General features: G+C 39.9%; 1 protein-coding gene across 2 annotated transcripts in view; it reads left to right on the forward strand.

The window, feature by feature from the left end:
• The window catches only part of iffo2b (intermediate filament family orphan 2b), a 55985-nt gene extending 43981 nt beyond the window's left edge, over positions 1-12004 (forward strand). The window contains exons 4-9 of one of the 2 annotated variants that reach the window (XM_017704893.2): positions 1459-1623; positions 2777-2922; positions 3275-3464; positions 4631-4729; positions 5076-5200; positions 6462-12004. In XM_017704893.2, the coding sequence (XP_017560382.1) occupies positions 1459-1623; positions 2777-2922; positions 3275-3464; positions 4631-4729; positions 5076-5200; positions 6462-6567 (831 nt within the window). In that variant the 3' untranslated portion in view covers positions 6568-12004. The remainder of the gene's footprint in view (positions 1-1458; positions 1624-2776; positions 2923-3274; positions 3465-4630; positions 4730-5075; positions 5201-6461) is intronic. The other variant, XM_017704894.2, reaches the window with a different exon arrangement.
• The last annotated feature ends 3277 nt before the right edge of the window (positions 12005-15281 follow it).

A 15281-nucleotide genomic window follows, 5' to 3' on the forward strand; every position in this document is an offset into this window, starting at 1 on the left:
TTTCTAGGTTGTAGAGCCTTCTTTATTTCAGCGCTTTTCGCCACCAGCACTATAAAACAGAGAAGCCATGTGCCAGTACTAACTATTCATTGCATTCATCTCAAAGATCATATCCTGAAAGACCTCTGCACTGCATCACTACTGACCTGGTTGTTAAGGAATGAGTAAACAGTTTATCCAAGTTTCCTGTGGATTTCCATTGACTCGTCTTGCACTGTGGTTGTTCAGGAACCTTCTTTAACTTGTTCAACAGTGAATGAAACTTAATCACTGTTACATTACATGGCCTACATATGTTGCATTTAAAGAGCCAACTGGTAAACTGGAGCTCTAGCAGTTACAAGGTGAAGCTAGAAAGATTTGTTGACTCCTTGAACCTGCTACTCGCCTTGGCCCATGTACTTCTACACCCTCCCATAGTTTGTTGTGGTCAGCAGAGCTCAGACAGGCTTGAATCCTCAGCCATGACACCAAGAGGCAAACATTTTAACCATGAAGCCACTGGGCCTCTTGCCCCATTTGCATTATATTGCTAGCTAGATAGCCAATTGCCTTCCTAGCATTATACAAAGCCTTTACATTGCTTTATAGACAACTGAGGCCGTTCTACCAAATTTGTTCCAACTGCAGTCCCACAGTGAAAAACTATTTAAAAAACTATTACATATTTACAACTTAGATACACTATGTTGCCAAAAGTATTAGCTCGCCTGCCTTCACACGCATATGAACTTGAGTAACATCCCTTACTTAATCCATAGGGTTTAATATGATGTCGGCCCACCCTCAATAATTGTGATCTGATTTGTTGCCTAGGAGGAGAGTGATAGGTTGTGCTGTTCTTTGTAATAAGACAAATGATAACATTTAACAATTATTTTTCATACTTTTTACATGTATCTCCAGGTCATTTGTAATCATAAGACTTAAGAGGATTATGAGATCTTATTCTAAGTCGTTAACAATTTTTATCAAAAGGGTGGCTGGCGTCTCAGTTCTCGCTCTAAAACCACAGAAAACCAGAGGAAGTTCCTCGACCTGAAAGTAAGAGACAGTATGGCTGCTCTTTCTTCCCAGACTAACCTGCCTGGTGTGGAACCCATACGGAATGTCTGTGAGAGAAAAATTGCCAGTTTAGTTTGTTTATTTTAATGTGGTGATGTGAAGTAAAAAGGTGGAAACCTAACAGAATTCGTTCTGGTTGAGCGTTGTCTTATATGTCGTTGTTTTGGTCAAGAAAAATGAATGGATGGCTTCCAGGCATGTGAGTGAGAACTGGAACCATCTGTTTGCAACCTTTACTCACTTGCATGGAGTAAAAATATAAAATATAGTAAACACAGCTTCTATTTGTAGCTCTCTGAAAATACTGCATTTCTTGCTCTGCTGCTTGTCCAGTGTAGGCAGTATGGATAGACCACCTTTTTTGATGCTGAGGCACCTTGATTCATTTTGTAGCAAATGTCTGAACTGGACTCCAAGATCCAGGAGAAAGCCATGAAAGTAGACATGGACATCTGCAGGAGGATCGACATCACAGCAAAACTCTGTGACGTGGCACAGCAGAGAAACTCAGAAGACATGTCTAAAATGTTCAACGTCAGTCCATCCAGGGCCCCAGCGGTACGTGTCACACACAAGCTCACACGCATCAAATACTCTAGATCTCCTAAAGTTTGTACACGCCTGACCACAAACGTTTCTCTTGAAATTTATAGCAGGTACTAAGATAGATATTAATGGAAGATTTGTCATCCTTTGCTGCAGTAACACCCTCTGTTCTTCTGGAAAGACTTTACACTAGATGTTGGATTTGACTAGTATTTGACTGAGCAACAAATGCATTAGTGAGGTCAGGTACTGATGTTGGATGATTAGTTTTGGAACACCACTCCAACTCATAGCAAAGGTTTTGGGTGGTGTTCCATCCCAATGCAGTTCTGACTCTCCACTGTCCAACCCAGTGATGCTTTCTACGCCTTTAGCCAACGCTTGGCACATGGACATGGTGACCTTCGGCTCATGTGCAGCTGCACCAGTGTCCCATTCTAGCACTTTTCTGCAGTGCTTTTTTATGGAGATTTTACAAGCTGTGTGTGCAGTTGAACACCTGTGTCAGCAATGTGTGAAAAATAGCTGGGTTCACTATCTGGATACTTTTGGATATATATTGTAGTCGAGAAGTATGCAAGAACACACAGAAGCAGCACAACAAGAACCCAGCCCAGCTTTGACATTAAAATATAAACTGACGCATAACACAGAGAGAACACACAGGGAGGGAGAGAGCTGCTGAAACAGCACTATTCCCACTTTCCACACAAGGTTTTCACATTGCGTGTGTGAGGCTGAAATACACCAATAAATCTAACCTACAGGGGCTTTTCATAAAGTGGTTAGGGCATCCAATAATGGCATTTAGTACTGCAAGAAATGAATGGTGATGGGACATGAAAAGGTGGGGTCATGTACATTTTACTGTTATATTTCCGTGACCTTAGTCCAGTCTGATGTTAGTTTGAAGGCATAGATTAAAATGTGTAGGGTGTTACATTGGAAAGGGGAGGAGCTTCAAGTATAGTCCTTTTCCCAAACTGTAGTTATTTTATAACTGCAATAGGAGTCTCGGCCTGGTCATAGGAGTTTAATGTGTTAATGATATTGGAGATGTATAACAGAGCTGTGATTGTGGTTCTGAATTTTAATTTTTCCATGTGTCCCTGTTGTTTTTGCCCAATGCCTGATGCTGGCCTTTTCTGCACGTGTGTGCTCCCAGGGGGCTGTGGCCTGCAGGAGGAAGGAGAAGAAGGTTGTGTCAGATGAGGAAAGCTCCGAAATGGATGCAGATCCCAGCACCTCAGAGGAAGAAGTGCCTGGATCTCTCAACATTACAGACGAGATGAAGAGGATGCTCAATCAACTGTAAGTGGCAAGTGCGTCACAAAGCGCAGTGTCCATGAGCTAACAGCTTAGGGACAGAATTACAGTGTGGCTTATAGTATGTCCTCTGACCCCACCAAGTGGTGAAAAGTGGAATTATTAAGTGCTGGAAGCTTGCAGGTGCGGGCTGACATGCTGTTTTTTGCCTGTGTTAAGGTAAAACTCGCAGCAGAACTATGTCTCTGGATTAAATCCTGCAGTCTGTGCATGTGCATGTCTTTGTCCTCTTGCTTGAATTCTTCCACATCTTTTCTCTATTCTGTGGCAGTCTTCGCTGTGTGTCTTCACGTCCTGCTCTTCTTTCCTCCTTTTCCTTCTCTTCCCCACATTGCAGACATTGCTCAGATAACTCATTTGTTGCCAGGCGGGAGACTTTTGACATAGACGACGACTGCGACAGTTTGACATGGGAAGAGAACGAAGAAACGTTGCTGCTATGGGAAGACTTCACCAACTACAACGTGCCCTTCTCCATCAACAACACAGCCAATGGCCCAGACTGCAACGGAGGCAGCCAGGAAGCGGTCAGTTTGCATCCCAGAACCATCACAGGACTATTAAAGGACTTAATGCTTGTTTTTAAAGTATTATCTGAGGAAAAAAAACATTACACAATTTTTCTCCTTACCCCAACTGTAGCCGATCAGCCAAGACATGTTTGGTATCCAGAGTTTGTTTCTATAGTTTGGTTCAAAGCCAGTTTCTGATATTTTTCATGTACATATCTGCTGATACCGATGCGGATACATAAACATATATGAAAAATATAGAAATTATGCCTACGTCTGCCTAAATTGACGTATGTCATATATGTCATATTGACGTATTGATGTATTTAGGGTTAAAAATGCAATAAATTCCTATCCCAACATCCTAAAAGTTTTGCTCCTCTGGAATACAATAACATCATCAAATAATGATTGAAAAAAAAAATAAAATCTGTCCAATGCTGTCCATTTTTGAGCAATTATGTGCCAGCCATGTGCAAATGAAGTATATTTCTGTGTTTTTTTCAACATACATGTCAAGCCTGCAATAAGTTTCCATATTTGACATATATGTAAACTTTAAAGACTTATTTCTTCTATATGTACATGTATTTGTATGTATTTATTTCAGAATGGGCACAGTTAAATATATTTAGCATGTATATTTTAATATGTTTCTTTTTTTTTTTACCTTTTTAATATGAGCAAATACACTCACCGGCCACTTTATTAGGTACACACACAACCATCTCTAGGATTTACAGAAACCGGTCCAAAAAAGCGAAAGTATCCAGTGAGCGCCAGTTGTGTGGACGAAAATGCCTTGTTCATGTGAGAGGTCAGAGGAGAAAGGGCAGACTGGTTCCAGATGATAGAAAGGCAATAGTAACTCAAATAACCTACCAAAACCTCTGAGGAACGTTTCCAACACCTTGTTGAAAGTCTGCCACGAAGAATTAAGGCAGTTCTGAAGGCAAAAGGGGGTCCAACCTTTTATTACCTAATAAAGTGGCTGATGAGTGTATATGAGCATATATATTTTTCTTCCATAAGGACAGTACCAATATGACACTGAGATCACTGTACATATTCATTTCAGTCATTTCAGACACACTTAAATATGCAGTTTTTCTTCAAATTTTAGTGCACAGCTTCTATGTATTTACCGGGTTCACTCAAACTCACTGTCTATGTTTTTCCAGGTTTCACAGGAAGGCAGTCTGGGCAGCCTTATCGACGAGACTGAGTCTCTTTTCAAGGCCAGAGAGCAGGAGTATCAGGCAACTATTGGCCAGATTGAGGTTAATAAGTCTGCCTTTTTTTATCTGTCTGTCTAGCGCTTTCTTAAAAAGTCTTATGAAGGCACACTGTAAATGTATTTTTTTCTGTATCCCTGGAGGTTTAGCTGTTGCTTTTCTTGGAAATTAATTACTATTTTATCTGAAACGGTTGGGAACATCTGCCAAACATCTTTCATATACGCCTAGGGGAGGAAATAAAATTTGTCTTTCCTGGCGTACGACTTTGATTTGTGAGGCAGATGAATGTGTCTGGTTGGTTTGTTGTACTTTCAACAGCTGGCACCTGCCTCTGGTATCCTATTTTATTAGCTCTTTCATGCCCTGCTTACCTTTCTTCTCCCTGCAGATGGAGCTGGCTACAGCTAAGAGTGATATGAACAGGCATCTGCATGAGTACATGGAGATGTGCAGTATGAAGAGAGGGCTGGACGTGCAGATGGAGACATGCAGGAGAATGATCAAGGGGGGCAGGTACTGACCCACTCCTGCATGACATTATGAACATGTCTTCTATGCAGTCTGTTGATGAGGAGTAATATGGCTATTAAATTAGTAGTTTGGTGAAAAAAACAATCTCCTTACTCCAAAATGGATCAAATTCTGAAAAAATCCTGACTCCTATCAGCTTTTATTCACTGTTAGCCACATTAGGGTTTGTGTTCTGTTAAAGGGGCTTTCTGACCTCAGACCAAAGTTATTATGTTTTTTGGTCATGCTATGCTACATTCTGTAGCTTAGCGTTGCATCTCTCAGCCTCATCAGTTTGACAGAGTTCATGATATTGTGTCCTTTTTGTGCTTCCATTTAATGGTCTCTCACTACAATACCCAGCATGCATGATGCAAATATGTCATACAACCTTTGGCAACCACCCCACTGCAATAAGTAAATTCTGACTGCTAGCCACCGATAATAAATGAAGTATTTTATTCCAAAAACTGTGTATCCATTAATAACTTTTTTGATGAGAATAACAGCATTTAACATTTTTTGTTTCTCTAACAAATTTAGTATAAATCATAGTAGAACATTTATGCTTCATGTGTGCATAAAACCCACTCCCAGCAATGTATATTATTAAAAGAAATCTTGCAATAGTCTGTAATGTTTATTGCAACGAAACCCTTCAAATACAGCCCACCCTCAAGTATCAGCCCAAAAGCAATTGTAGTTTTCCAAAAGTTCCTCTTACCTTCAAAATTCCCAAGTTCCCAATGTCCAAGTTTTTCATCATTCAATCTTTCTCTAGAGATTACTACAGCACCTCTGTTGAATGCAAATAGGCTTGTTACAGCAGATGTTTGGTGAGATTGCCCCTTTAACCCTTGTGTGGTGTTGTGGTCTGTGGAACCCATTTTCAATGTTTACTAAGAGAAGAATTAATGCAATTTGTTATTATTTCAACTTCAGATTCCTTGGCCTTTGATCATTTTCTGTAAAGAACATAAAATAACACATTTGCAGTGACTTCACACATGTGGTGTTGGGCTGAACCCATGGGGTGCTGTGTCCCATCACTCTGTTCTCATCCTACATGGCCTGCTGTTAGTGTGTGTGTGTGTGTGTGTGTGTGTGTGTGTGTGTGTGTGTGTGTGTGTGTGTGTGTGTGTGGGGGGGGGGGGGGGGGGGGGGGGGGGGGGGGGGGGGTGAGCATTCCCTAAAACAATGCTGTAGCTGTAGTTGGTTCATCCTCATACTGACCACACACTGTTTTTATTTTCTTTCATCACAGGAACTCTCCGTCCTTCAGCTCAGTGGCGAGCAGTGACTCAGGGAACACTGATGAGATTCAGGATGAGTCGGACAAGGACGGAGACACAGAGGGGCCAATCAGCTGATATCGGCCGAGCTTGGCCCCACCCCTCCCCTCACTGAGCTCCAGTCAGCTCCAGGGCCACTCAGCATTCGGCCAGTGATTCTGAGCAGTCCAAAGGAGCACTGTGGGACAGATCCCATTTCTGAGAATACTGTAGGTGCTTTAAAAAAGTCTCCATTTCTTTGGGGGGATGAAACGTGAAGAGGGCTGTTCCTGTGCTCATTTAGCGTATTTTTTGAAAGGGTCACGCAGCGTCACGGCTGTGCTTTCTTCCTCCGTCTGCTGAGGCTCCACGCTTACCTCATAGGGTACCCATCAATCAAACCAACCTAACCAATCACAATCATCATTCACAGCAGTGTCACCATAGACTAGCCAAAAATATATCAAGCCAAATTCACTAAGAGACGATCAATATCTGTAGCAAGAAACGACAGCATTTTACAGGGAATATAACACATAAAGAGCCATTCGTCTGAATATCCAGCATGTGTTTGAATATTCATTAGGAAAAGATGCCAGGCTGTATTTTCTGCATTTTGTACAATTCACCTTTTTTCATATGGTGTTTATTTTGATCATTACTTCACATCCAGGGTGGGAAAAGGCTAATTATTGTGCATTCAGGCTCTGCCTATAATTAGAGGAAGGCTTTAAGATAATGTCATTTACAGACATTATTGCTGCTATCAAAAACAAATTGGGTAGTAGTTGTCTTTGAAGAGGAACCTGTTCTCTGTTGCATGTTCATGTTGTTAATATTAGCTAGCAGTCAACAGAAATTAACTGGGTTGAAATTTACTTTAATATTACCATCTACTGTATTTGTACAGTGGTATTAGATTGCTTTCCATGGCAGACTGTTCGTTTCTCTTCTTGGTCATGATGAAAATGGTGCTGACATCCGAACTCTGCCAGTTTGTGTTGCGTCAAAAATAACTGCATAACAAACTGAATCATCTGACTTCAAAGTGGCGCCTCCTAGTGTAAAACAAAGAGCCCTTAAAAGCAGCATAATGTTGATGATCATGCAAAAAAGTTGCATCTCCACTTTTGTCGTTTTTTCTTTTCTTTCTGTTTGAGAAGTCTAGTTGCCCTTTGCATTGTGTTTCACAAATTTCACAACTTTACCGGACCAACTGAAACGGCTCAAAATGACTTGGAAAATTACTTCATTTTACATTAGATTTTGTTTAGATATTGGCGTTGTGATACAGTGACTGAAGTGTCACTGATATATTTACCACTATTGCTTGCTTGCTGTACTGTTTCCCCATGATATCAGTTAATGTGCTGGTTGGTGATATGATGGGCCAAGAGATTCCACAAACTTAGCTTTATGGTATTTGAAAGACAGTCCGAGGAACAGTCGAAGAAAGTGTTAAAAGTCTTGTCCAAGGACTGTTATTGACATAGCGTCGGGTTCTTGCCCAGACAGGTGATTGAACTCCAGTCTACACAGCACGGCAAGCAGACAACAGCACACTATAGCAACCACTTTTTGACAGTTTTGGTCCCACATGATGGGAATTGTTGGGAGTTGAATACACACTACAATTTTCCCAGATCTCAAGACAGGAAAGGGTTAAGTGTGAACACAAGCCAGAGTTTAAATACCAGTAAGACTGATATGGCTTGAGAACTAACTTGGTAAAGTTACCAAAAGTTTGCCAGTTATTTTATGACATTTTTGTATTTTTTATTTGTACTTAAATGTACTTGTATTCACAATAACTTAATGAGGAGGTACACCATAATTTCCCTTTTCCCACCCTTTGTGTGTTGTAATAAGCAATAATTGCACAGTGCGAATAATACTCGGAGGGGTTGTGTGACAGCTTTATTGTCCTCCTGCAGCCTGTCATCACTGATGGAAGCCCAGTGGCGTGCGTGGAACGTAGCACAGCTCATGCTATATCTCAGTTCTATGCAATCGGGTAGCCTTATTTCAGGACCGATGTTTGTTGTCTGTATCGTTATTTGCCTTTGTTTGCTGGGCAGACTTGTCTCTCTCTGTCATACGGTGTTGCTCACTGTCGTACCTGTTCCGCTGTGGACAGAAAACGGCAAGGCCTGCTGTGTTTACAAGCCCAAAAGGGGAAGTTGTGGAGCGATGGATTCCCGCCTTTTTTCAAGAGCACTCTGCTAACACGTTCAGACCGTTCCGGTTTCCACATCCAGTATTTTAAATCGAAATTACAAATTCCACAGAGCTATGTGCCTGAACTTCTGACGGGACTTTTTTTGATGGCCTTATTGTATTCGCATTGCTTTTTAGAAAACTGCACTCTACGTGAAAGCGCTGATCATTTTTTCTCAGTTATTTTTGTTTTTGTCGTATTGTTTTTGAGGACTTCTACAATAACGAAGCTGCCCTTGTTGTGTTTTGAGCAGCTGTAAATGATTTCAGGTAGGAATTTTGATTGTAAAATGGACATGGGTTACAGTCGTTGTTATGGATTGCCAGTATACATGACTGCAGATATATTCATCATGATTTCTTTGGTTTCATTCGTCATCAGACCAGCAAATCTACAGCAAAACTACAACACAGCATACGCCAACATGATCTTACCACAGCTCTCATTTGGCCAGCAGGGGTCACTGCTCCATAAAGATTCACTGTTCCAACTATGTGACTTGGCTTAAAATAGCCGTTATAATTTTTCTTGTCACACCTGAGTGGCCTTTCTGTTTATCTTGCTGTTTGTAATTCCTCTTGCTTTGTATTTTGGGAATTGTTATGCTGTTTATTTGTTTCTTATTTTGTATTTACTCATATAAATCTTGTTTTTGATTTTGTTTTTTGTTTTTTTAATGACTTTGAACATGTTATAGATGATGAGTCCATGTAACCTTAAAAGGGAATTCCCTTTTTTCAGAATTTTTGCATGATTTACTGGTTGGGATGTAAACAGTCATTCAGAGTGGTTTGATGTGAAAATGATCAATTTCCATTGATGTCTACAGCACAGATGTAATCATTATATTTCCTATCCAGAATGAACAGTTTTATATGTAAAACAGTGGTTAACCAAAAATATCTGGGGGTTTTTGGTGATTTTGCCTTAAATTGCCCTGCATGTTCTTCCATAAATGGCCTTTACATTTTAGGCCAAAACTGTATCTTGAAGCTGTCATTAAGGAAGCTTTTAGAGGCATTAAACTCTTCAAATGTCTGGTTCCCATCATTTCCACTGTGAAAAATTCTGATTTGGTAAGTTTCTCCAGAGCAGAAAATTTCACATTAAACCACTCTGAATGACCATATTTACATTTTAATTCATTATTTAGGCAAAATTTTTAAAAAATCTGGTGAATTCCTCTTAAATAACTAAACTGGTTTGAAAAAAGTTGCACAAAACAGCTGCATACATTCACAATCAGTGACTCTTCAAACCTGTAACCCCTTCAAAACGAATCCACTTTGATTATAATGCTGTATAAAGATCTATATGGGCTTTCCCGGTGTATCCGAGATCGATGACCTGCTTGAGAATTTTGTAAAGTTCCCTTTTTTATAACGTTCAGGGTAAGCAGGTTTTGATTGTGATGCTTTTCTCTGGAAAATGAAACATGCACTAACAGAATTGCCTTTTAGCCTAAAACACTGACAGTGTTTCATTTGAAACAGACCCAATCACACAAATCAGACTGTCTGTATTTTGTTTCTGAGTTGTTTTAAGATCTATTAGAGAGACTTTGTACTTATTAAAGATCTTTTCATGTAATGACTCAGCACAAGGTAGCGTGAGCTGTGGGTTGCAGCATAATGGATGTATTTAATCATTGCAGTGAAAGTGAAATGTGAAAGAGCCGCCAGCAAGTTTGTCCAGTCTAACTACCCGTTAGACTCCGTAAGACCCCTGGGTGGTCATAAATACTTTAAAAGCATTTAGGAAAGATTATGAAGATGTTAGCACTGGACCTCAGAGCACAGGTTTGGAATGCTTTTTATTGTGGAGATTGAGTTATATGTGTTCTTTGGATGGGACTCACTAGTTGAGTCTATATGTATTTATATGGATGTACTATAACTGGGATTGGAATGTACGGACTATAAATGTAAAGGGATGGCTAATAAAAGTTACTTGTACAGAACATGAAAGTCTAGGAAAGGATCAGATTAGAGGTGCACGATGATATCAGAATCATATTGGATTGATGCTTTGATTTGAACTAATATTTGATGAAGCTTTTATTGAGATTATTCAGATTACTGCACTAAAATTAGAGGGTTTTGTTCGCTTCATTGCATTTTACTGCACTCTACAAATAAATTTCACATTTCTCTGCATTGCAGATCCAAGCAGATATAGGATTTAGTCACATTTACCACATTTTACAAATGCATATCGTTGGTGTCAGAAGAAAACCTTGTACCTCCATTTTTGACTTTTTTCAGTTTTTGGCATAATATGAAAAAAACTGTCGCGCTTTACATTGTGTGTAAATGTCATGATGAATAGACTAAAAGAAACGGCCCAAAATGACTTGGAAAAAAAGTCTGGTTCCATTGACTTACATTAAAAGCAAAGTAGGTTTTTTTCCTTCTCGTGTAAAGTTACTATTTTGGAGATATTTTTCTTCTGACTACAGCAGTATATTTTAGCATCATCAACAGATACATACGTGGAAGACATCAGGTATCGGCATCGGCCCAAAATCCCCATATTGGTGCACCCCTAATCAAACTATCTGTAATATTTTCACGAGATCTTTACTTTTACTCCTTAACATCACATACTCTACCATTTAAAACTTAGGCCCTATCATGATACCTCACTCACTCAGTATAATGGTCATGCAGAGCCTCACCTACAAATACCCTTTTCTTTATGTATGTAATCCAGCCATCTAACGGATCTTTGTTTGAGCTTTCCTTCATTCTGTTAGACTGTGTTTTTGTCATTGCTTTACAGAACAAACTTTACAGTCTATTATTGCCTCACTGCACTGCATAACATGTCTTCTGGTATGTATGACCTTTTGTTTGTGGACTGTTTAGAACAAATACTAAGTCAGAAGTCATTATGCATCAAGCATTAAACAATCTGGATAGAGCTCTGATTGGGCCTAGTCTGGCAGACCCTGTTAGTGTAATAATAGAAATACTGTTCATGCAAACAGGGATTTGTTTTGCATACTTTTCCAGTAATGGGAATTATGTTTAACATTTCATTACATTAATTTCAACATTTGCAGCACAGCCATAAGCTTCTTTGGTAGAATGTCTTCCAGTGTAAATGATGTTCTAAATGCTCATAATGATTTTCTTTCTTTTTTAGTGTCTTGAAATGCACATGTATATTTGAAAATGTGCTCTTTTTTGGCCATTGTCAAAATATTTGTTAAAGATTCAGATACTTTTGGCGTGCGGGTTGTATGTACAGATGTTTCAAAATGATGAATGTGATTGGTGCTGGGGTAAAAAAAAATAATAAAAAATTATTAATTTCTATCTTGTTTTGTTTTGTTAAAGGGGATTTCTTATTGCTTGTAAACAGTGAAACACTGTGACTAAAGCTAATCTTCCATTCTGACCATAAATGTCAAGACACAGTCAAAAACAAGAAATTGCCTCTATGACAATGCTAATTTCTACTAACAGCCCAACTTGATTTCTAGTAGAATGTTAGCCCCAGAGTAATGGTAGTGTATAGTAATATTTTTTAATTCATCCTAGATTAATTACAGACACTTGTAATTTAGAAAGTCCTGTAATAGAGCTGCCGCAATTGTTTTCCATTGCTAACATCTGGCTGAAACCTGGCTAGGCTACCACTTATATTCACAGTCAATGACATATATGGGACTTCGAGAAGGACTAAAATGATCTTTTTTTTCCATAAAATCGGTCCCTTTTATTGGAAACGTGATTAGTTGATTCCACTTTCACTTGCTAATTATGTTGGTAGTTGAACTACGTTGGTAAGTGTAAGGCCTTCTGTCCAGTTCCTGAAGGCCTAACCACTGGGAGAGCTCGCTTAGCTGTGTCTACCCAGATACCACAGAAAGAAAAATCCTGATTGGACAATTTTCCTTTTCAAGATTTTGATTTTGTTTCTAAGAAACAATGTAACGGTGGTGTGGTGGGTAGCACCGTCACCTCACAGCGAGGAGGGCCTGGGTTCGAGTCCCCGGCCGGGTGACTGGGGTCCTCTCTGTGTGGAGTTTGCATGTTGTCTGCGTAGGTTTCCTCCCACAGTCCAAAGACATACAGTCAGACCAAGTGGACATGCTAAATTGCCCCTGGGTGTGAATGTGTGAGTGACTGTCTGTCTGCCCTGCAATGGACTGGCGACCTGTCCGGGGTGTATCCTGCCTTCTGCCCGATGACCGCTGGGATAGGCTCCAGCACCCCCTGACAGAGAAGCGGCTTAGAAAATGGATGGATGGACGAATTCATTAATTAAAAGAAGTGTCTAGATACTTTTGTACACAAAGTGTATATACTAAGAAGTTCCATTGCATTTATACATGCAACTCAGTACTTAAAGAATGTTTGATTGGATTATTTTTTAAAATAGTTTATTTGCTAGGCTATTCTACTTGAATCAGTATGTATTTTATGTCACTTCCTAATTATGTTGGCATTTAAGCTAAAGGCCTTCTGTCCAGTTCCTGAAGGCCTAACCACTGGGAGAGCTCGCTTAGCTGTGTCTACCCAGATACCACAGAAAGAAAAATCCTGATTGGACAATTTTCCAATTCAAAATTTAGGTTTTGTTTCTAATCAAAAAGAACAAAATGTAACAATAAAATAAAAGTACAACTAGAATATTTTTTAGAATACTTTTTACTTTTGCTCAGTAACATGCACTTAAATTCAATTTTGATTTTTTAAAATAGTATTCGTTATATACTTATAATGGAGTATATGTGGAAAGGAATCTTTTCACTGTTTTATTTCAGTTGTTCACATTTAGTAGCTCCTTTTTAAAACTGCTTTGCTGTTGTTCACATCACTTTTCTCTACTTGTAGCCTGTGACTACATGACCAGCACCTAACAAACTTCAGATTCTACAAGTCTCTCTCTCAGCCAGAGCATTGTTCCCACCTGCTACAAAAGGACAGTCATTGTCCCCATTCCTAAGAAGAGCCCTCCCCCCACCAGCCTGAATGGCTACAGACCAGTAGCACTCACTCCAATCATTATGAAGTGCTTTGAGAGAGTGGTGCTGGCCCACATCCAAGACAGCATACCGGACACGCTGGACCCCCTGCAGAACGCCTACCGTCACAACAGATCCACCTCGGACGCAGTCGCTGCTGCCCTTCACTACTCCCTCTCCCACCTGGAAAACAAAGACTCCTACATCAGGATACTCTTTGTTGGCTACAGCTCAGCCTTCAATACGGTCATCCCAAAGGAAGGCTGCCTCCATCATCAAAGACCCCACCCACCCCCAGCACAGACTGTTCAAACCTCTGCCCTCAGGCTGGAGGTATAGGAGCATGATGTACAAGACCTCCAGACTAAAGAACTCCTTCTTCCCCACCGCAATCAGAGTTCTGAACCAGAAATAACTATTCACACTTCGGTCTGCCAGACTTAGGGTCAGACGTGTGATGTGTTTCCCACTGGTAAAGAACTCTTTCCTCAGGAATAACCTGCACCTACTGTCACTTTACTGTAGCACGTTTACTATTGCACTATTGCACTTTACCACTCATTTCTGCTGCAGATAATCATGTTCCCGGCAAGGCACAGCACTATCCATCCATACCACTGTAATTTATACATTGCGTTATTTCTTGATCAATATATATGCTTGTATATATACTCTTTTGTATTTTTAATGTTATATTTGGCATTCTTAGCGAGGAGCATAGTAAGCTTTTCATTGTATATAAGGAAACCTGTTTCCTCTGTGCAAATGACAATAAACACTTTGAACTTGAACTTGAACTTGATTCTATGGTGACAGATACTTAACACACTCTATATGTCCAAAGGTTTGTAGACACCTGCTCATCCAGTGTCTCTTCTTAAATCAAAGGTCTTAACAGGGGTTTGTCCCCAGTTCGCTGCACTAACTGCCTCTGCTCTTCTGTAAAGGCTTTACACTAGATGTTGGAACATTGCTGCAAGGATTTGATTGCATCCAGCCACAAGAGCATTAGTGAGGTCAGGTACTGATGTCGGTTGTTTAGTTCTGGATCACTCCAGCTCATGTCATAGATGTTCGATGGAGCTGCATCACTCCATAAAATGCAGTTCCACTGCTTTGGGCAATGCTTGGCATTGAGTAAAGTGATCTTAGGGTTCATGTGCAGCTTCTCCAGAGCTTTCATTTGTTTTCACAATACTTGACTTTAACCTATGGAGATTATACACACAGTGCTCACAGTTGAACCTGTGTCAGCAGTGTGTGCACCTTAAAACAGCTGAATTCACTCATTGCAAGGGGTGTCTAGATACTTACATACATTGTATTACATTATAGTGTATATAATAAAAGTTCCATTACATTTATACATGCATCTCTCTACTTGAATAGTGTTTAACCTGATACTTTCTTTTAAAGTAGTTTATTTGCTATGCTGCCTTTACTTGAGTCATTACGTCAATTACGCAACAACCCTTGATGGTAGATTTTGGCTGTTCTCCACCGTCTGTCACAGGTGGCTGTGCCTACGTGTCGATTTGAAGAAACAACCAGCGCTGTTTATCATGAGAATGGCTCTTTATAACTTTATAAAGCAAATGAAATATTAAAAGAAATGAACCC

The sequence above is a fragment of the Pygocentrus nattereri genome, chromosome 21 (genome assembly GCF_015220715.1).
Source record: "Pygocentrus nattereri isolate fPygNat1 chromosome 21, fPygNat1.pri, whole genome shotgun sequence".
NCBI classification, from domain to species: Eukaryota; Metazoa; Chordata; class Actinopteri; order Characiformes; family Serrasalmidae; genus Pygocentrus; species Pygocentrus nattereri.